Here is a 21,378-nt window from a genome sequence, read left to right as displayed (position 1 = left end):
GTGCTTGAAAAGAAGTACAATGAGCCAAAGAAATAATGTAGCATATTAATAACTTAAATTTTAACACTTTCGAAGATGCTTTTATGAAATGATTAATACCTTGAAAAATCTTAAACTTGTATAATTGTGACAAATTTGTTATAAACTATTTTTTTGACTACCAAAAACCCTAAACTAGTATATATTTGACAAATTTACCAAAAATTGGTATACTTGTGACAAATTTATCATTTGTGAGTTTTCGTTAAATTTTAATTAAGTTAAATGACACGCGACAATTGACTGGTATACTAATTTAAGATTTTACACTTTTTTTGTCACAGTTTGCAATTTTTGTGATTTTTTTGTGATATTAATCAAATTTAGCGGAGGGTATAATTGTCACAAATTTACCAGTTTTTTGGTAAATTTATCATAAATATACCAGTTTAGGGTTTTTTATGGTTAGTCGAGATAAATTTGTCACAGGTATACCGGTTTGATGTTTTTTATGATAAAAAATATTGAGATAAAATTGTGACGGGTGTATCAGTTGGGGGTTTTTTAGTGTATTAACCTTTTATGAAACTAACTACTTATTAAAAAAAGTAAGAATAAATCGAGAACAAATAATGGAGAAGCCACACATGTGAAACAGATCCCACTTAGGGTTCGACGCTTGTACTTAGTTTAATTATCAAACCAACAAAATCTTAAACCATTAATTGGAGAGAGACTTTTGAAATCTTATGTACAAGTGATGCGAAATATTTTGACAAATCAGTGGCCCTATAAAAAAAAAGTTTTGTAGCACGAGAATCTGTCCTTACGTTGTGCAGCTGGTTTCTATAAACACGAAATTCGCGATAATTGCTTGAAACTTGTGGGCTTTGAAGAACCCATATCTCTAATAATCTATTCCCAAGAACCTTTCTCGTTTGTCTTCTTCTCGATGGCGGTATCCTAGTGCAAGTTAAATACGCAAGGGGAACTTGTCAGGACGTGCATCGCTCGAAAGGGAAATCCATGAATTAGCAGACAAGTCACCACTAAACTTTACGGGCGGGTCAAGACACCCGAGCTATGAAAAGAGATCCTCGGCACCTGCCATTGCAAAGTGACAGGCGATGATCTTTTGACTTATCAAACGACGTAAAAATTAGAAGAAAAGCAGGCAATCATCGAGGCAAAAACATCACTTGACTCGTCCGAAAACGTGGCCCCCCAAAAAAAAGCTTCCACGTAATGAGGCCTGAAATCCTTTATATTTCCTTACATAAGTAGCTCGAGAAAACAGCAAAAATGTTCAAAATCCGGATTAATAAGATTTGAAAGCTGAACATTAGATTTTCGAAATCGGTCTTCTGAATTTCTCCAAACTGTAATGCTACATCGACATTATATTTTTTGACGGCCCCTTGTCTTTACATAGGTGAAAGATGGTATTCTAATTCCCAAACGTGTTTCTGTGTGCCGAATTAGATTGGATTTCTATGCATTTCCGTGTTGCTAATTGTTGACTACGATCGTCGGTCTGTGTATTATAAGGCATCGAATAAAAAAAGAAGAGAAAATGGGGATGGTCCCGAGGCAGAAAAGGAGCTTATTTATATAATGGGAGCTACGTAGGAGGTTGTAAGCGATGGGTACTAGTTCCATTGGTGCAATGAATTATGATAAGAAGACCAGATAACTAAGTTGCCTTGGAAATGCAAACAAAACTAAAAATGATTTGGGTGAGAAAGAATTTCAGAAAAATAATCTTGATATAGCTGATTTATATGATTCGATTTATATGATTCAATGATGTGCTTGCTAATATATAGAGATCAACAAAATGGTTCCACTATAATTGATAAAGAGAGGATTTTACGGTGACTCATTTATATCCACTCACGAGTGTTTCCTAATCTGATTACCCCTGAATAAGCCCCATGTAAATCAATTAAGAAAGTCGGTCACGATAAGTTTCTCTCACTAGTGTTTTGAAAGCTTTCTCTAATTTAAGTTTGGTTTACTGAGCCAAATATGTCAAATCACCCATTTATTGCGTTCGAATGTCGTGTGAGTTGAACTTGCAGATTTCTTTGACATGAAATCTGGACCGACTTGGACGTCTAGACGTTCGAGCGGGGCTATTGCAGCCAGGGGCGTCTCCCTTGGTCCCGACATCCAACCAGGCATACGATCATCGTCCCACGATCCAAGAAAAAGCTTTTCGAACCTGTGGTGGCTCCGCACCCTTTTCTTATTTCGTCCCGGACGATGGAATCTTCGTCCCCGTGCCCTCCAAGCTATCCTCGGATCGCAATCCAAGTCGGGTCGAGGACCCAGAAAAGAACCGAATCGGGTTTCCAAGCCAATTGGCCAAAAAGAGGAATGCGTATCCATAGTTCATCATCATCATTGGAACTCGACTGTCGCCGTACAAAGGGGCTTCACGCGGCGTGGGAGCAAGCCTAATCAGATGCCGGCTGTACCCGTAAGGCCTTCCTTTGCATGGAGGAGGAGAGAAGGAGAAGGGAAAGAGAAGAGAAAACGACAGCAGCAGAAGATGGAGTTAAAAAGGAGAGAGGGAGGGAGGGGCAGGGAAGGGAAGGGAAGGGGATGGTCAATGGTCCGGTTGATTATTACCATCTTTCTTTCATCAAAGGAATGATGTCGGTGGGGGCCCGTTCGCATCCGCACTCCTAAAGCCTGGCAAAAAAGGAGGACGAGCTACAGGACGATGCACTGTTAGATGAATAGTGGCGCCAGAGAAAAGTAAAAGGCGGAAAATGTAGACGCGACATTCTGCAATAGCGATTCAACGCGCGGTCAACCTTAAACCGGAGACAGGTAGAGAGAGAGAGAGAGAGAATTGAAAAAAGGGAGGCGTCAACCCTAAAGACAAACGCCCCTAATTCGCAGCTTGGCAATATCTATCTATCTACTTGGATTTCGTTTATTTAAGAAAGCCCTTAAAGTCAGTTCTCCTCACGGTAACATTTAAATTCGCGGGACATAGCAAACCGGATTATGACCATCAGCTTGCATTCCGTTGATAATTTCGACCCTTCAATAATATAGAGTCGCTCTGATAATTACTTTAGCTATATATATATTCCGTTGAGCGATATTTGAATTTTCATCATGGGATGATTATCTCGTGTAAATGACACATTAAAATAAAAATTTAAGAACACAAATGAAATTAGAGCAAATATCGTAAATGTCAATTGTAACATAACATGCACTAATTTTTTTTATATCACTAAAAACTCTAAACTTATTTATTGGTGATATAAATATTCTCAATTTTTTTTTAGCACGAAAAAACCTAATCTGATAAATATGCGATATGTATATATTCTATTTCAATTCCATCATAATATTTTATCACACTAATATAAGTTTTGGAAGAACTCGTGTTATATTGAGTAAGTTTAGCATTTTAGCAACACGAAAAAAAAAACTCAAATTATTTATGTCATGACTGGTGTTGTTAGTTTGTGGTGTTACCTCACATTAAAAAAAAAAACAAAAGTTAACAGTCAAATTGAAGTAAAAGTGACAATTACATGACTATCACTTTTCTCTCACACTGAGAAAAGGGGGAGAAAATCCTACGCCAATCTCCACTTTTTCTTCCTTTTCTTCGGAAAATCCGGGGTTTTACGGCTTTGGGGGGCAATCAATGGCTCCCAACAATCAATGCGTTCCAGAGAGAGAGAGAGAGAAGGCTGCCCAATAAAGCGGACGCGAGAGATATTCGAGGGATAAATTGGTAATAACACAACCCCCCCGCTTCAACGTGGTGTCTGAATACTCCGTGGGCCCCCCCTGTCCTTTCTTCTCTCACTCTCTCGCTTTCCTCCAGTCACTCATTCAATTCAACTCCCGTCCACGACACATTCCCCTAAAATTTATATAAAAAAAAAAAAATAGAAAGAAAGTAATATAAATTCCCCTCCCCCTCCCCAAATTCACCGAAAATAATTTTCGATACGAAAGACTTGCTAATTTCATGAATGGAATAAGGTCAGGTACGAAATTAAAGATGCTCGTGCGCGGTATCGAACTTATTTGCGATAATCCAATTCGCTCAGTTGCTTATGCTCCGCAACCGCGGGTCCCTCTTGTCCCATCCCTATGTTGCTTACTCTAGCTTTCGTTCGCGATTTAGGTCCAAGCTCGAAAATTCGCGATTCATAAAAGGTTTGGATACGAGATATTATACTAATTTTCATGAATTGAGTAAGGTGGAAAGGTACGAAATCAAAGGCGGCACGGTACCGAGCTGACGGGGCGAGCTAGGTCTACCTGAAGAAAAGGGATAATTCATCAGGTCAGTCCCATACAAATTTCAACAAATAAATAATTCTATTTTTGTTTTGTTTTTGTCATTGTTTTTTTGCCAGGAAATGTAATTGATTATTGGAAGAGAGAGGAGAGAGAGAGAGAGAGAGAGAGACGGGAGAGGACTGGAGAAGACTCTCTCTATCTTGGCAATTTACTGAGCTACAGCTACAGGGGCTATAGCTACAGAGAGAGAGAGAGAGAGAGAGAGAAGCTACTAGTACTAGACTACTCCCACCAGCCTTTTCTACCTCTCTCTGAAAATCCCCAAAACATCCGCTTCACACAAAACTGTCACTTCCCAGCTGCTTCTTCGCTTCCCCCACTCCCCTCGCCCCCTACATCATCCCTCCTCGCTCCTTCCGTCCTTTCTCTCTCCTCTGCTTCTTCTTCTTCTCCTTCTTCTTCTTCTTCTTTTTCTCTCTCTAGCTCTCTCGCTCTGGCCCACGCGGCTGCTCCTCCTTCCTGCTCTCTCCCCCCCATCGCGGCCGAGCTTAATGTGAGCTCAGCTTCGAGATCTGCGTAGATTAGGGTTTTTTCGCGAGCCGAGCCCGCCATGCGCCCGGCCCTGTCCGCGGGGCCCGCCGCCTGAATGCGCTCGCCGCCTGCTCGGTGGAGCCGACGCCGCGCGCGGGGGGTCGAGGGGGAGGGGAGGAAGATCTAGCGGGAGCCTGCTACGATGGTTAGGGATTTCGTCTACTGTATCGGCATCGATTTCGGTTGAGGCTTTTCGTTTCCTCTTCTTTTTCTGTTGGGGGTGGGGGTGGGGGCGCGCGAGGGATCGGTTTTCGGCTCGGGCAATGGATGCGTTCGCGTAGGAGGCGCGGTCCGTGCGAGGGGAGGAGGGCGGTTTGCGCGGGGGGGTTTTGGGAGTTGAAGACGGGAAGAAAGTGGAGCTTGTGCTGAAGAATGAGACTCTCGTCGTCGGGCTTCAACCATCAGTCGCCGGAAGGTAATCTGTTTTTCAGCGCGGAAATGCTGCTGTTTTGCTGGTTTTCGCGTGAGGGCCAATTGTCGATTTTGCTGTTGTGGATAGAGTGACTTTTTAACCCTGAGAGTTGGAGGTGCTGGGCATGCATATCTTGCTTATGTTTTCGACGGGGCCCTGAGCATCTGGAATTGGATGCGGCTGCTCATGCGTTTTCTGAGCTGCATATGTGGATGTTTGAGCTTCTTCTGTCTCCTTCTGTCTCGTTCTGTCTTGCTGATCATGAGCTACTCGAGTGTGTTCTTTTGCTTGCGCAAGCGGGAAACTTGTACTGCTGTGGTCCCAGAAAAAATCGAAGACAGCAACGAACCGTTCTTTAAGCCACTACCATATCGCGTGTCTTTAATTTACGTCACCACTGAACCGTCGTGAGATGACAAAACGACGGGCATGAGGCTCGTTGTATGCTTGCGTTGGGTTAGGCATTGAACATAAGACATGAGGTGATGGGTGCCATAGACATATCTACGGATCTCTCGCGTGTTGCACCACTTGTCGTGGTTGATGTTTGCCAATGTTTCTGCGTATGTTTATATAGAATAATATCGGGGCTTTACTAATGTCAAGTGAATTGTCCCTTGCTAGCCTCAAATGCAGGGGAGAAGAAATGTTTGAACTCTGAGCTATGGCATGCATGTGCTGGTCCTCTTGTGTCGTTGCCTCCTGTTGGAAGCAGAGTCGTCTACTTTCCTCAAGGACATAGTGAGCAGGTCTGCACCACTGTGCAACTTCCAATCTCTTTGTTTTAACCGAAATCATCAGTTCTTGTCTTGTGACTTCGAGCAGCAATACTAATGTCTTGCTTTCGTATTATTCTCTGGAATTCTCAGATGTTTAATTGCTCTAATTTTACTGGGGCATGCTTATTGCAGTCACTGGTGCTCAAACATGTCAATGTTTATGTTCTGTGCAAATAGAAATTGCATGCATAACATGAGAAGATAAAACTTTTAGAGGAACCATTTAATGATTATTTAGTTTGATCTCAGTTAAATTCTTCACAATAATCACTTTTTCCTTGCTGTGTTCTGCTTTCTAGTTCATGAGATTAGTGAAATTGTTGCCTACTGCTGTACTGTTGTTGTATTCTGAGTCTGCATTAATTAATATATTTGATCAGTTTCCCTGCAATCGTGCCTCTGCAGGTGGCTGCTTCTACTAATAAGGAAGTAGATGCTCATATCCCGAATTATCCAAACTTATCCCCACAGCTTATCTGTCAGCTTCATAATGTTACCATGCACGTGAGTGTTCCATCTACCGATGCTTTCTGCTTAGGGACTTTATCTTGAGTTGCAATTTTGAGTATAATTTCTTGTAAATAACAGGCGGATGTGGAGACGGATGAAGTGTATGCTCAAATGACCCTGCAGCCTCTAAGTCCGGTACCTGCATTGTTAAATTTAGAAATTGGCTTTTTTTTATATAATTGTTGCTTGATTTTATACAAGACTGATGTGGATTATTTTCAGCAAGAGCAAAAGGATCTATATCTACTGCCTGCTGAACTTGGAACTCCTAGTAAACAGCCAACAAACTACTTCTGCAAAACATTGACTGCAAGTGATACCAGTACTCATGGAGGATTCTCTGTACCTCGTCGAGCAGCAGAAAAAGTCTTCCCTCCTCTTGTATGTCAGACTCGACTTCACGTTCTAAATTTGTTCTTTAGAATCTGGGAAGCTGCCAAAACTTATTTTTCATCTGCTGGTCTCTTCGTTGTTTGTTCAGGATTACTCACAGCAGCCTCCTGCTCAAGAGTTGATAGCCAGGGATCTTCATGACAATGAATGGAAATTTAGACATATTTTTCGAGGTATTTTTTCTTTATTTCAAATGCATGATCAATACCTCTTTCAATAGACATGCCATGATATAATGAAGAAACCTAATAATAAACCCAACTGGCGTTATCACAGAACTTCGCCAATTTCTATAAGATATAGAGGCGTACTTGCACCCTAAAACCTGGAGAAGAAGTTGCACGCTTAACTTCAAATCTTCTAAGTTTTCGTGCTTCATTATTTGTTTATAGCTTCTCCTCAGATAACAAAGACAACAAGCATGTGCTCTAAATTTGTTTAGATTTTTCCAGGGGTTGAGGGTATCGATTACTTTGGTTCATCATCAGATCTTTTTTTTCTATGAATTTTCATGATATGATTCAGCTGCTTATCTGCCAGTTTGTAATAAATGCAGTTCGGTTGTCTCCACTTCAAGTGTTCCAATGTTCTCTATAATCTCGGGGGGCTCGCAATTCTTTGCGAAACTCACAACCCATGACAATAGTTGGCTGTATTCATCATGAAGGAACTTTGCTCGCCAACTAAGTTCCAATAAACTAGACCCCTGCAATTTCTCTTTTGTAGACTAGTATGTTTATTAATAGCATAGTCAAAGAAAGAGGATTTTCCACCTGCTTTAAAACTCACACTTAAAAAAATATTTTTACAAAGGGTGGTACCATTTTAATGCACATTGGACATTTTGGCACTATAATGCTTTTTACCTGGCCAACTTGGAAGGACATCTGTTGATTTCTGGAAGTTTATAGTCTATTAGATTGACATCAAGAGAGTCATTTCATTGCCGAGCCTGCTAACTCAATTAACTTAAGTCAATTGGCTTCCATAATGAGCCATCGGCCTATTCACTAGTCCATGCTAGCAGTCCATCTACTAATCCATCTGAGGGTGAATTGAGAAAGGAATTGTGCCACGGTTTTGTGTATCCTGGTCAATCTCTTGTATTCTGCCAGTTATTGGGTGATGTACGTGTATGCATTTGCTCTTGGAGGTGCTTCTTCTTTATTTGCCCAAATTGGAGGAGCTTAGTTGCAATGCACTTTCTGAATTGAACCCATGCATAAGGTTCTGTTGCAACCTTTGCAACTTCTTGATTTTTTTTTTCTTTTGCCTGACTGGAAGTCCATGGGCTATTGTTTAGGATTGAAAATCGGCTTTAACTCAAGGCTATATCTTCCAGTAGGCAATTTTTATTTTATTTTATTTTTTGCATCGTCTTCATTACAAAGAAGCATGCTTATGGAAATGGGTGTCTGAATGAGATTGTTTGTTTGTGGGAAAAGAGTGTGAAGACATTCTGAATTTTTACTCCTAGTGTCACCCCTCTGGGTTGGAGACACAATTTGCCCTCTTAGATTTGGAGTGTCTATTCATTAGTGGCAGTCCTCTATCCGAGTTTTTTTTATAGTTTCATAGAGGCAATTGCTTCAACTGAGGAAGTATTATTTTTCTGACAATATCGACAAATTAGTGGTGAGGCATCTTAAGCTGGCCATTCATTTCTCTTTGTGAAGGATAGGAACTGAGGTTTTTGAAATTGATGGTGCAAAAATTTAAGCAACCTGTCATATGCACATGCAGGTCAGCCCAAGAGGCATCTTCTCACAACAGGCTGGAGTGTATTTGTTAGTGCGAAAAGACTTGTTGCTGGAGATTCTGTTCTTTTTATCTGGTAGGATGTTTCATTTCTAGTCATATTTTTTGCTTCTCAGATTATTGTGCTAGAGTTTGCATTTGTGGTGGTCGGAAGGTTTAACTTGAGTTCTCTTACTTTCATATCATGGAACTGTAACTTGGAATTAATTGGTGGATTTTTCCCACAGAAGATTATTGACATTCATGAAGATTTTTAATATCCTGATTGATAATGCATGACATAAATGCTTCTTGAAAAGTGCTCTCTACATTTAATTTACTGATACCCTCTGTTGCAGCATAAGCCCAAGTCTTGTCATATTCCCCTTCTTTCTTTAACAGTCTCTGTATACATGATTCTCTCTAAAAGCATTCAGTCCCATTTATGTTTTAAGGTTTTACACGTTCCTGGTGTTTTTCAGGAATGAGAAGAATCAATTGCTTCTTGGTATTCGACGGGCAAATCGTCCCCAGACTGTTATGCCTTCTTCAGTTCTATCAAGTGACAGCATGCATATTGGCCTTCTTGCAGCAGCAGCTCATGCTGCTGCCACGAACAGCCGCTTTACAATCTTTTACAATCCAAGGTAGAATGACTTGAAGCAGGTCTGGTTAAAATAACTGTGAGATTCATCTGCTGGTTGCTCGTATGCAGGGCCAGTCCATCGGAGTTTGTCATACCTCTGGCAAAATATGTGAAAGCAGTCTATCACACAAGGGTATCTGTTGGCATGCGATTCAGAATGCTTTTTGAGACAGAAGAGTCAAGCGTTCGTAGGTGGGTCCCAAAACTTCCTGGAAATTAATGATTTTATAATCGCTTGGCATTTGATCTCCTAAAACAAGTTGGCTATGAACTTCTATTTGTATCTTCTGATTTGAAATGCTCTGCTCTTCTCCAAAAGAATCACTAATTAGCATGGGAGCTTACCTGTTGATTTGCTGCTTCATTTGCTCTGTGACTGCTGCTTCTACAGTAGTGCACCAACCTATAGTTTGCCGCAAATCATCATTTATTTATTTCCTTTTCATTGCTAAGCCAAAAATTCTGCAGCTCATACTGATGCAGCTCTATTTGTCAATATCCTGGCCTTGGACGACATTAACCTACTCTTTTAAGAGAGGGTGTATGCATGAGTCTTTAATTTTAATACTGCTTATGTTTTTAAAATGTAGCCCTGATGGCAATTAATGTCTCTTCACAGTTCTTATTTCCATTTTCTCATGTGAACTAAACATTCCATAAATACGATATGTGGAACTTACCTTACTGGATTTTCTTCTTCCAGATACATGGGGACGATAACAGGCATTAGTGATCTGGATCCTGTTCGCTGGCAAAACTCACATTGGCGTTCAGTAAAGGTTGGTCTTAGCGGTTCTCGCTACCTTAAGTCTAGCCAAGAGGCATATCTTTTCCAGTTTCTTGGTGAAACTATGTGATTTTCCAACCAAATATAAATTGCATGAGTAAACTTAAGTACTGTAACAGGTTGGATGGGATGAGTCAACTGCAGGTGAGAGGCAGCCAAGAGTATCCTTGTGGGAAATTGAGCCACTAACAACATTCCCAATGTATCCTTCTCCATTCCCCCTCAGACTGAAGAGACCATGGCCATCTGGACTTCCTTCATTTCATGGTATACTTGAAGTTACCATTGCCAAATTAGAAATACTTTTTATTATAAAAAAAAAAAAAAAAAAACTCTTACCTATGTTAGAAGAATTCAAACATTATTCCTCCTAATAAGTCCATTTATTTGACTGATTTCAGCCCTTAGGGATGGTGATATGAGTATCAGTTCTTCACTGATGTGGCTTCAAGGTGTTGGGGATCAGGGAGTTCAGTCGTTAAACTTCCAGGGATTTGGGATGACTCCATGGCTCCAGCCAAGATATGACACTTCAATGGCTGCTTTACAAACTGATGTGTATCAGGCAATGGCAAGCGCAGCACTGCAGGATATGAGGGCAGTGGACCCTTCAAAATGTGCATCTCAGTCTCTTCTGCCTCTTCAGCAATCTCAAAATGTTCCTATGGGGCAAGCTTCTATCATCCAGAGGCAGATGTTGCAGCAGTCTCAATCTCAAAATAGCCTTCTTCAGGGCTTCCAGGAAAATCAGGCCACAGCTCAAGGTCAGGTTTTGCAGCACCCCTCTTATAATGATCAGCGTCAACAACAGCAGCAGCATCAACAGCAACCTCAACAGTCCCAACAGTTCAACCATACGTCTCTTCAGCAACAGATGCCAAACATCATCACTACTCTTCCGCAGTATGGATCTATTGGTCAATCCCAGTCATCATCTCTGCCGGCCATTTCACAGTCCCAGCAGAATATCTTTTCTGATGGAATGGAGAATCCTATAGTTGCATCTGATGTTTCCCCTATGCAGAGCATTTTAGGTTCAATTTCCCGTGATGGGGCATCGCAGTTGCTCAGTGTGAATGGTTCTGACTCCATGATATCATCGTCATTGTTGAAGAAGCAAAATTCAGTAGAACCACATCTTCTTTCTGAAGCTGCTCACTGCATTCTGCCTCAGGTGGAACAGTTGGCTACTACACACACCAATGTCTCTGAATTTGCAAACTACTTACCTCCATTTCCTGGAAGAGAATATTCTGCATATCCGGGTGCCACTGACCCGCAAAGTAGTCTTTTATTTGGTGTTAACATTGATTCCACGTCTCTTATGATGCAAAATGGGATGCAGCATCTGAGGAATATTGGCAGCGAACATGATTCCTTGTCTGTGCCATTTGGTACTTCAAATTTTGCTAGTGTTGCTGGCACAGAATTTCCACATAATTCAGACATGGCGACGTCAAGTTGCGTGGATGAATCGGGTTTCTTGCAGTCTTCAGAAAATGTGGACCAAGTAAACCCACCGACCAGAACCTTTGTGAAGGTGAATTTGATTTTTATTTCCTTTGATGCCTATTTGTTTTGTTTGATCGCAAAGGAACTATTCAGAATTCTTGTCTGGTCACTGGTTTTTCATGGTCAAATTGCTTTTTCAAGATCTCAGAATCAAGACTGCCCAAGTGTTTTCCTTGAGTATTGTGCTTCACAATCTGAAAGGAATGCTACACGTGTTTCAATTTATATTATGTTTGGTTTGACTATTCAATGATCATCAAAATACTCACAACCAGTTTTAGTTATGATATGTTTCCTTTTGTAGTCGTGCGAGTTTCCTGTAGCATCTAACTTTTTCTGTAGAGGGAGGGATTTATCTTTCTGTTAGAGTAAGGGAGTGATCAATCCGAGTGGAGCATGCTTTAGTTGAGTTTTGACTTGCATGCACACAAATCAGAGGCTTCAGTGTGATTGGCATGAGATCCCCTCGAATGATGTAGATCTTGCGATTTACACATGCTTTTTTCACCCTAGACTGTAATGGCCTTGGGATGATAGCATTTAGCATGCTGGGAATCTCAGAGAATGTAGATGGTTTATGAGTTGTGATCCCTTTCCCTGGCGATGGGCTGAGGATGACATATTGTATAGTCAATAGGCAATCAAGTGTTTCTGGATATACCTTTCTAAGATGACAGTTTGCTAACCCTTCTATGTGAAAAGGCCACATAAATTATGTACCAGTGGTAATATGGTTATGAGTCCATTTCTGATGTATATATAAATGGTGATTCTATATTATGGTTTTCCTTGAAGTCGTCTCCATCTTGTCTTGTTTTGAGTGTCTCCTGAATAACCCCGGATCTTCTTTTGGAGTTAAAGTTCACAACAAAGTTGCTCTTTTCTCCTTATGTTCCACATTTTTAATTTGTATATGAAAACCATGACGATGCTTCTTGGTTGATTTGTGACTTAGGTTTTTAGTCATTCCTCTGCTCCTACTTGATAATTCCATTGTCCCTAGTACTCTGTTCCGAGAAATAGGTGTTAACCTTTTGTGCTGATGACATAAATTGACAGGTTCACAAATCGGGGACCTTTGGGCGGTCACTGGATATTTCAAAATTCAGCAGCTATGATGAGCTGCGCAGTGAACTCGCTCGCATGTTTGGCCTTGAAGGCCAATTGGAGGACCCTCAGAGATCAGGCTGGCAGCTTGTATTTGTAGACCGGGAGAATGATATCCTTCTCCTGGGTGACGACCCTTGGCAGTAAGTGTTGCTTCTCTTTTTTCCATCATAGGTACAGGGTGATGGTAACGTGCGCTTTAAGATTCTTCATTGCTGGCAATTGATTATGGCTTTTTGTTGAATTTTGTGGCAAAATATGTGCTTTAAAAGGCTTGTCTTAATCTTTTGTATTTTACTTTTCATGGATGTCATGTTTTCTTATTACTTTTGATGGATGTCCAGGCGAGTGAATCTTGATATAACATACGGATTATTGGCTTGGTGAAATATGCTAGGAGCTAGTAACCTTCAGTCTGGGTTTTTCATTTCTTATTATTGAGTGAGCATCTCTTTTGGAAGTATAGTAGTTCAACCTCTGAGGTGACTATTCAGCCTGGGCGATTTGGTTTGCAATTTGCATGGACAGTTTGTGTGGGATTGTGCTGCGAGCATTCCAGGAATTGTTTCACCAGAAATTGTAAACTAGTGCTTCTGTAATAATTTAGTTGCCGAGCCTTTCATTTGCTAATGGTGAAAGTAATGCCTTTCTCTAGGGAGTTCGTCAACAATGTGTGGTACATCAAGATTCTTTCCCCTCATGAAGTAAAACAACTGGGCAAACAAGGCATCAACCCTGCAAATTCTGTCCCAAGGCAGGCTCTCTGAGTGCATCACTGTATTTGATGAGCATGTTTGGTCGACATAGTTGACCGATCTGAGCTTTGGTGTAGGCGGATGATGGGGGTCGCTGGACTACTTGAAGCCGAGTCGTTTGGTGTAAGAAACGGACTTGGCTTCTGATAGTGTTTGACCGTGTTGTAGTGGGTACCTATGAGAAAAAAGAGTTGTAGTAATATATTGCTTCGAGAGATGTAGTGACGTGGTAAGTCTATCTCAAGTTTGCTTTATAACTGTAAAGTTTAACACCACGGATGATTGAAGAGAATGACATCGACATTCCCGTAATTTATCTGCTGCTATATGCTATTTGTGCCTGTGAACTTGTAAGATGGACTCCGGACATTTTCATGAAATGCGAACTAAATTACTCCCTTCGTAGGAGATCCACTGCCCAGCTTTTGTGTGCCGCATTTAAACAGCGGAATTTGCATCCTTATTTTAGCCAAGGGTGCATCAGTTGGCTGATGATATTTACTTCAACATTGTATGACTGGTGACTGGGACTCTGTTCCGAATATTAAATCTTTCTTATCTTGGCTGCTCTCAATAGCGTAGTGCATGTGTTGTGATGTTCAAAGTCATGCAGACAGAACATAAAATCATGTTACTTGCCGACAACTGAAGCACTGTATCTGAGGTCACCGGTCACGCGTGAGCATGGGATCTTGGAAAATAATCAGAGCTTGGAAGTTCCATTCAAGACAAACAACTCCATCAACCAGGCCCGTTTAATATTTGTCCAAGCAAATGAGATTTCGGCCTCAAGATGATTCGAGGGGTCCTATAAGGAGAATGGACTCATTCGGTTAAGTCAAAGGCTGGAGGGCTGTTTCCTATTTTAATTAGAAATTTGATGTTTCCTAGCTTAATATTTCCTAATTTTATGCGTCCTAGTTTTTTCTTTTTTCTTTTTTTGGGGGGGTGTGGGGTGGGTGGGATTCAAAATATGTTTCCTAGTCCAAGGTTTCCCAATTTGATATTTCCTAGTTTAGTGTTCTAGTCCCTCTGAAAATAAGAGAACTCTTAGCCGTATAAAAAGAGATTTGTGAGTTAATAATACACAAGAATTTCTCTCGGGTGAGGATTCTTTCCGTTCTATGTATAATTCGTTGGTGGTGAAGAAGAGGGGGAGGATATGCAGGCAAAGTCTCACGTCGAGCAATGGAGGAGATTTTAGGTTACCTCTCCTGACAAGCTAGTTTTTCAGGATGAGTTCTTCCGTCAATTGCAACTTTAGATTCCCTCTCCTGACCAGCTAGGTTTCTGGGATTAGTTCTTCCACCAATTGCAACGCGTCAACTATAACTGGTTGCCTCTTTCCTTTGCCATTTCGATGACTTGTTTAAGGAGGAATTGTGTCAGAAAGCCTGCATATTAAATTGGAATGGGTTTGGACTCTGTGTCTGAACGACGAGTTAATTAACAAGTTGGTGAGATTAAGTCCAACGCAGGTCAACTCTACGTCACATGAAAAGGTATCAAATAATTGTACAGATCAGTGTAATCGATGTGATCGAGATAAAGTATGCAATGACTGACTAAACACAGAGAGAGAGAGAGAGAGGGAGAGAGAGAGGGAGGGAGGGAGGGAGGGAGGGAGATAGAGATATGATGATGATGATAAAGGCTATGTGGGAGACTGCTAAGGAAATTACGTTGCAGAGGATCGTCATGTCATACCAACTCCGTTCTGCAGCTCTTCTCGTTCCAAATCAGTTGGATGGTCTGTATGTGATCGTCACGGGTTCTACCAGTGGCATCGGTTATTACACAGCCAGGTCTCTCTCTCTCTCTCTCTCTCAAACTAGAACTCTCCCTATTGTTGTGCGATTTCAAGATGAAGGGCCGTTATGATTCTGAAGTAAACCAACGATATTTGAATCAGAGGAGGAAAAGGGGGTCAACTAAAGTAAGAAACAGTAGCATATGTGTTTTTTTAAAGTGAAATCTCAACTTGAATGAACGAGGTAATGGAAAGGACTGTTAAGGGGGATATCTAATTGCCCGGAAAGGTTTGACAGATCTTTTCTGCAGAGAACTTGCTTTTGCCGGTGCACGTGTGATAATGGCTTGCCGGAGAGTTGATGAGGCAGAGAAGATTGCTGAAAGTTGGAAAGAAGACACAGACGATAGCAAGACTCTGCATGTCGAGGTAAAATAGCAATACTGCGACAGCTATGCACGTAAGCATCCATGATCAGCATTCAACCACCTTATCACCAAAGTCGGTTTTCATTGCCCAAGTTTAGCACAGGCTTCATCTTGGGTCCTGGTGATTGATGATTAAGTGAGATCAAATTGAACAAAGTTTTCAGTTAATAAAGTTCTCTATTCTGGCGAAAGATGTTTAAGTCAATTCTTAGGGGAGCATTTTGTCATGGACCTTCACTGTGGTGGCGGTATAGTTCACGTCTGGTAGTTGTCTTCTTGACTGATCCCAGATGGTTTAAAGGACATTTGGACTGGACTTAGGATACTCTTCTAGACATTTAAATCGTTGATTGTCTGACTCTAGTCCTAATACAAGAAATGATCCAAATGCAGGTGATGGAACTGGACTTATTGTCCCCTAGCTCAGTCAGGCAATTCACAGCGGAGTGGGATCAAAGTGGAAAGCCTCTTCATATTCTCATTAACAATGCCGGGATTCTTCTCCTGGGAGGTATAATTTCCTGCTGCTGTGTCGCATTGTGTTCTCTTCTACTTTTGGTCATCTACGTATGTGCTCAGTCAGTTCTTATTACGGTGCGTAAAACTTAAAGCAAGATAAAACACTTAGGGAATGCATATTCTTCTCGGAAATTTTTAACTTTTGATGGCAGAGTCGAGGCAATTTACGGAGGATGGAATCGAGAAGCATATTCAAGTTAACCACATTGGCACCTCACTGCTCACCCTTCTTCTGCTCCCTTCAATGCTCAAAGCCAACTCCGCTCGCATTGTTAACGTCAATTCCGTGGTAACTGTTGTCTGAGATAAAAGATCATTTTAAAACTTCGAAAAGAATTACCTATGAATAAAATCCAGATGGTTTGCTGAACTAATACTAAGCTTAGAGAAAACCTAGGGACATCACTGGGGAGCTGTGGAACCCAAGTCCTGGAAAATGGGTGCCGAGGAAGAGCGTAAGTTCAGCAACATGATGTCCTATGGATCAAGCAAACTAGCCCAGGTATATACGTAAGCTTGAATTGGTCAATCGCGGAACCAAACAGTCCACTGTCAGGCTAAATTAACCCCACAACATATTTTTAAACATGCAGCTCATGTTTCTAAAGGCACTAAGCACGAAACTCATAAGTATGGGAAAGACTTCAGTACTATGCGTAGCTGTGCACCCTGGTATCGTCGAATCAAACTTGGTAATCCGTTGACCCGGTTAGTTTTAGCTTTTTGTCCATATGAAATTATGAAATGACCAGCGTTGGCTTTTCGATGCTTTTTTGCAGCTGTCAGACGGCAGAATGAGAGGGTTTTGGATGTTGGATCCTTCTGAAGGTAAATCGAACTTGTTTCCCATGCTTATGATTAAAGCACTATGCGCTTTAGGTTTCCTTTTTCTTCTTTTGTACGTGATTGAATTTAGAATGACCATTTCTGAGAATATATAAAGTAGATAATCTAGTAGATTATGGCTACTGAGATGATTCTAAGAGTTGGTAATTAAAAACCGAAACATTAAAGAGGACATGAACCAGAGATTCAGAAGACATCGCTGACAAAACACATGAAAATAGAGGAAAGAACACAGACGGATGGATCACCATCTGATCCTCTGCCTTCCTGTCAATGTTTGTTGGACAAAAGAAAATTCAGTTTTCTGGGAAAACAGAACAGAGTTACTCTGTTCATCTCTATTCATTACGGAATCAAGTCATAGACTGCTTAACCAGAAAAAAAGGGAGGGGGAACAAAAAGTTAATGACAGACACAGGCAGTTTTCTGCGGTGTGTCATCCCCAAGAAAGAAGTGCATATCACTCTTTTTTTGGTTAATTTTCATTTGGCCACTGCTTATTAGCAAAATAATATCTTGCTACATATTCTTGTTGGTTAGGGGCAAGAAATGTCGTATTTTGCTCTGTCGGAGCTGATGTGCTGCACAACACCACGGAGAACTTTGCATACTATAGCCAGTGTAAGCCTGGAAGGATGTCAAGCCTTGCAGATGATCCAAAGGAGTGCTTGAGAGTTTGGGATGAAACACTGCGCACTTTGGGTTTCAGTCCCAATGGTTATCTGTCTGAAATTGTTGCAAACAGAAGCTTCTCTTGACCGCTATCAGTTTAATGATCTTTCCTCCCTTCCCTGATGTTGGGCATAGACATGTTGGTTCAACCTTTAGGTGTGAAAATAAGATCAGACGTTCAATATGGTTGGGGGATGAAACGTAGTACAGAGAATTGCAGTATAACTATGATCTGTCGGGCGACTATTAACCTTAGAGACGTGGTGCTTAGCGCTTCTCTTAGTCACTGTCCAGTGTTTTCTTCCTCTTCTTGCATTATCTGCCGCCCATGTAACTTTGCCCGCATAATTTATCTACCACTACTAAAGATTGAGTACTGTAGACTATTCTAGAAAGCTTGGGGATGGTCCATTTTTCAATGCACATCCGTGATAAATTTTCATGATACTCCGGGCATGCTTCAAAGCATTTCAAACTTGACTTGCGGTAGCACTTCAGTATATATGTCTGTGACTTGGTCCTCGGTTTTGCAATATTTGAGCTTTGATAATGCCGCTAGGTTTTGGTGTTAATATGCGAGTATGAGTGGGCTTTTTATGGCCAAGGAACACCAAAGACACAAAGGAAATTCTTATTGAATTTACTTGTGTGTTACAAAGGCTAGAGCGGATGAGCTTTATTGGGGTTGGTCTGTACTTCAGAGAACTGAACAGTAAAGCCTATTTGTAGCTCGACTTTGCCGACTTAAGCCACCAGATATCTCTGCCATCTCCAGGGACAATGGCTGGTGATCTTTCATCATCTTTTTACCATGAAGTGAGCTAGACATGTAGACTTCTATGGTACCACAGGGACACGATGTCCTCGTCACATTCCAACGGGAAGCATGTCGTAAGCAATTAGATGATAAATCCTTTGTGATTTATGACATTCTATGTTTTTTGGGGACGAAACTTGACATGTCCTTAATGAAACGAGTCTAAAATAACAGTGTTCGCAATTTACATGACGCTTTGCATTGGAAGGTAATGAAATTACGCAGGACGGCTCTGACACAGGGCGTAGTCGCCTGGAGCCATGACTGAAAAACCTACATCTACGAACTAGGCAGATGGCCAAGACCTGTCAAGAGGGAAAAACAGTCAAAGCTTACGTGTGTATCTGGTAGTCATCTTGGGTATTTGATCAGAAAAAAAAGGACGAAGATGAAAAGGGTTCATGCCGGTTCTACGATGCCTCATCAAAGCTTCTCAAGAAATCGTATGTCCTGGCCTGAAAGGAGTCAAAGGTGCTGAGATGGGAGAGGGAATTCAACGGAACACGCGTTAGGAATGAGAGTTGTTGGAGATCAGGTCGTCATGGTCAGAAGTGATACTTTGGACCGCCTAGAAATTATTACGCAGAAAATTCCTACTATGTTATCGACCCCGTCCACAATTGAAGCGCTCTCATGCGTGCGTCCTGTGTTCATGTATATAAAGATCAATCCTCTAATTCTTCTCTCAGCTTCAAACTGAAAGCACATTTGAAGCAAAGCACGCCCGCCAACAAATCAAATGAAAACGAAAGATGATAAACTGCGAGGGGGGTTCAAACTTGTCGCTGTTTATTGCCTTCTCTTTCTGCTGCTGCCGATCATTGTGGCAGCAGTCACGATGAAATCCCGGACTCACCTCCCCCGGTGGCCCTGCCAACTGCACCGCCACATGTGGCAACGTGACGGTTCCATACCCTTTCGGGATAGGGTCTGGCTGCTTCTTGGATGAACTCTATAAGATCGAGTGCCACCGTGGCAGCACCAGCACCCCTGTCGCAACGCTGAAGAACCTCATGAATGTAACAGTGCTTGAAGTTTCCCTACCGGTGCCGGATGACACTGGAGGCCCTGGTGGATTCATTGAGGTCTATCAGCCGGTCTCCTACTCTGAGCCGAACCTGCCAAACAGCAAGGGCAGAGCAGTGAATGGCGACATCATGACACCGTTGAACTTGACGGGGAGTTCCTACATGTATTCGCAGACAAAGAACATGTTCGTGTCCACAGGGTGTAACAACGTGGCAATCATGGTCGAACTCAGCATGAAGGCAGCGGTTATTGGCTGCAGCCAGCAACCTGCAGGTCGACGTGTCCCAGCAATGGAACCGGCAGCCATGAAGACTGTGTGCATGGGATCGGTTGCTGCATGAACACGATTCCCTTTGGGCTGCAGGCGTATGGCGTGGATTTCAAGACAGACGTTGGTTCATCAACGGTCACTGACGGATCGTGCAGGTAATGTCAACGCTTTACTGAACTGAAAGTTTTAAATCCCTAATTTATGCATACAGTGCTAGTTTGATTCTCACACAAGTATGAGATGAAATGATCTCTGTTGAGCCACGCTGCTTGATGTCTCCTGCGTGAGGTTAGTCAAATAGTCAATTGATCCGGAATCAACTCGGCTAAGGTTGAATTTCTTGTAAAAAAATATGTTTGCAATTAGCTGTCATGAAATCAAATTTTGTATTCTTTGAAAGATCAGTGCAATAGAGTTACCTGATCAGGAAATATTATTACCACTGGAGGTTGAAGTCACCTGCCTAGCTCCTGTTGCTTCTACATACGAAGGCCTTTTGGAACCACGGAGTCAAAATTAATCCCAAGAACCGTGCACACAAATGCAGGTACGCTTTCTTAGTGAAGCCTTACCGTCACATGTGCCTGTGGCTCTTGAATGGGGTATCTCCAACGAAACATTTGTCCAAATGCCGATTTCAGAGGGTGTGTACCAACACGATGTTGTTAGGTTACTGGTGCAGCCATACGACAGCTTTTTATATGATTCCGATAACCCCGGGCCTTACATGCAATGCCATTGCATGTCTGGCTATTCCGGGTAATCCCTATATAAATGATGGATGCAAAGGTGAGACGACCCAACATTTCTTGTTACGTATGTGTTTGGTTAATTTGCATACCCAAGCTAGTAAGATCGGTTGGAATACAGGCCAGTTCTTCAGGATGTTATCCACCCTTCTTTTCTTGTCAAAGCTTCATCAGCTTAACGTAGTCTAACCACAACAGGTGTGCTTGGTCCATTAAGGAGTAAACTACTTATGCACATATTACTCTAGGAAGGGTTGTATATCGTTTCCAACAGTGTTATAAGAATGTTGTTTGTGACCTTTTTGATCGTTGGCAGATATAAACGAGTGCTTAAATGACACTGCTTGCCTGGAAAAGTGCATGAACGTGCCTCGTTCATATCTCTGTGTAGACAACAACAATAAAGATAAGGCAGCCATGATAGGTAAACGTTACTAGCTTAGATCATTCGTCAATGTAGGTCTAATTTTTTTGTTAAGTTGCTATGCTTCTGTTCCTATATATTTCTCCTTAATTCACACGCAGCTGTTTTGTATTCTTATCATTCGAGATGCTAAATGTATTTGAATCGATATACTACTGCTCAAATTTAACAGTAAAAGCATGTTAGTTGATCTTAGTTGTCTCGAACAAATTAGAGATTTCCGTAAAGCACTCTTTCTCGACTTCTGTCATGAAGGTGTTGGCACTGGTTTTGGAGCGTACTCTTTCTGGGATTATTGTGGTGGTACTACAAGTTCATGAAGAGGAGGCATGAAATTAAGCTCAAAGAGAAGTTCTTCAAATGAACGGCAGTCTTTTGTTA

General features: G+C 41.5%; 2 protein-coding genes across 3 annotated transcripts; both read left to right on the top strand.

Annotated features, from left to right (window-relative positions):
• The first annotated feature begins 4,589 nt into the window (after positions 1-4,589).
• Positions 4,590-13,906, top strand: LOC104442536 (auxin response factor 6). The gene is made up of 14 exons (XM_010055958.3): positions 4,590-5,269; positions 5,891-6,015; positions 6,451-6,549; positions 6,634-6,690; positions 6,778-6,936; positions 7,037-7,121; positions 8,692-8,782; positions 9,168-9,332; positions 9,401-9,523; positions 10,035-10,110; positions 10,238-10,385; positions 10,520-11,658; positions 12,690-12,880; positions 13,393-13,906. The coding sequence occupies exons 1-14, from the start codon at positions 5,227-5,229 to the stop codon at positions 13,502-13,504; spliced, it is 2,613 nt and encodes an 870-aa protein (XP_010054260.3). The 5' UTR covers positions 4,590-5,226; the 3' UTR covers positions 13,505-13,906.
• A 1,200-nt stretch (positions 13,907-15,106) lies between these two features.
• LOC104442518 (dehydrogenase/reductase SDR family member FEY-like) lies at positions 15,107-18,157 on the top strand. Of its 2 annotated transcripts, none has more exons than XM_010055941.2 (8): positions 15,107-15,297; positions 15,554-15,671; positions 16,064-16,181; positions 16,342-16,478; positions 16,587-16,691; positions 16,783-16,881; positions 16,969-17,017; positions 17,576-18,157. In XM_010055941.2, the coding sequence occupies exons 1-8, from the start codon at positions 15,128-15,130 to the stop codon at positions 17,791-17,793; spliced, it is 1,014 nt and encodes a 337-aa protein (XP_010054243.2). In that variant the 5' UTR covers positions 15,107-15,127; the 3' UTR covers positions 17,794-18,157. The 2 variants fall into 2 exon arrangements, with proteins under 2 accessions (XP_010054243.2, XP_010054250.2); XM_010055948.2 differs by having other exon boundaries at positions 16,783-16,861; positions 17,576-17,713.
• The last annotated feature ends 3,221 nt before the right edge of the window (positions 18,158-21,378 follow it).

The sequence above is a fragment of the Eucalyptus grandis genome, chromosome 1, assembly GCF_016545825.1.
Source record: "Eucalyptus grandis isolate ANBG69807.140 chromosome 1, ASM1654582v1, whole genome shotgun sequence".
Lineage (NCBI taxonomy): Eukaryota > Viridiplantae > Streptophyta > Magnoliopsida > Myrtales > Myrtaceae > Eucalyptus > Eucalyptus grandis.
This window is presented reverse-complemented; position numbering and strand designations above follow the sequence as displayed.

Bases quoted from the DNA above. Each gene is read 5' to 3' on its own strand.
- LOC104442518 (XM_010055941.2), top strand. From the start codon at position 15,128: ATGATGATGATGATAAAGGCTATGTGGGAGACTGCTAAGGAAATTACG. The intron at 16,479-16,586 runs GTAACTGTTGTC...GAGAAAACCTAG, and splicing joins TTGTTAACGTCAATTCCGTG to GGACATCACTGGGGAGCTGT. The intron at 17,018-17,575 runs GTAAATCGAACT...CTTGTTGGTTAG, and splicing joins GATGTTGGATCCTTCTGAAG to GGGCAAGAAATGTCGTATTT.
- LOC104442536 (XM_010055958.3), top strand. From the start codon at position 5,227: ATGAGACTCTCGTCGTCGGGCTTCAACCATCAGTCGCCGGAAG. The intron at 6,550-6,633 runs GTGAGTGTTCCA...TGTAAATAACAG, and splicing joins TTCATAATGTTACCATGCAC to GCGGATGTGGAGACGGATGA. The intron at 9,524-10,034 runs GTGGGTCCCAAA...TTCTTCTTCCAG, and splicing joins GAAGAGTCAAGCGTTCGTAG to ATACATGGGGACGATAACAG.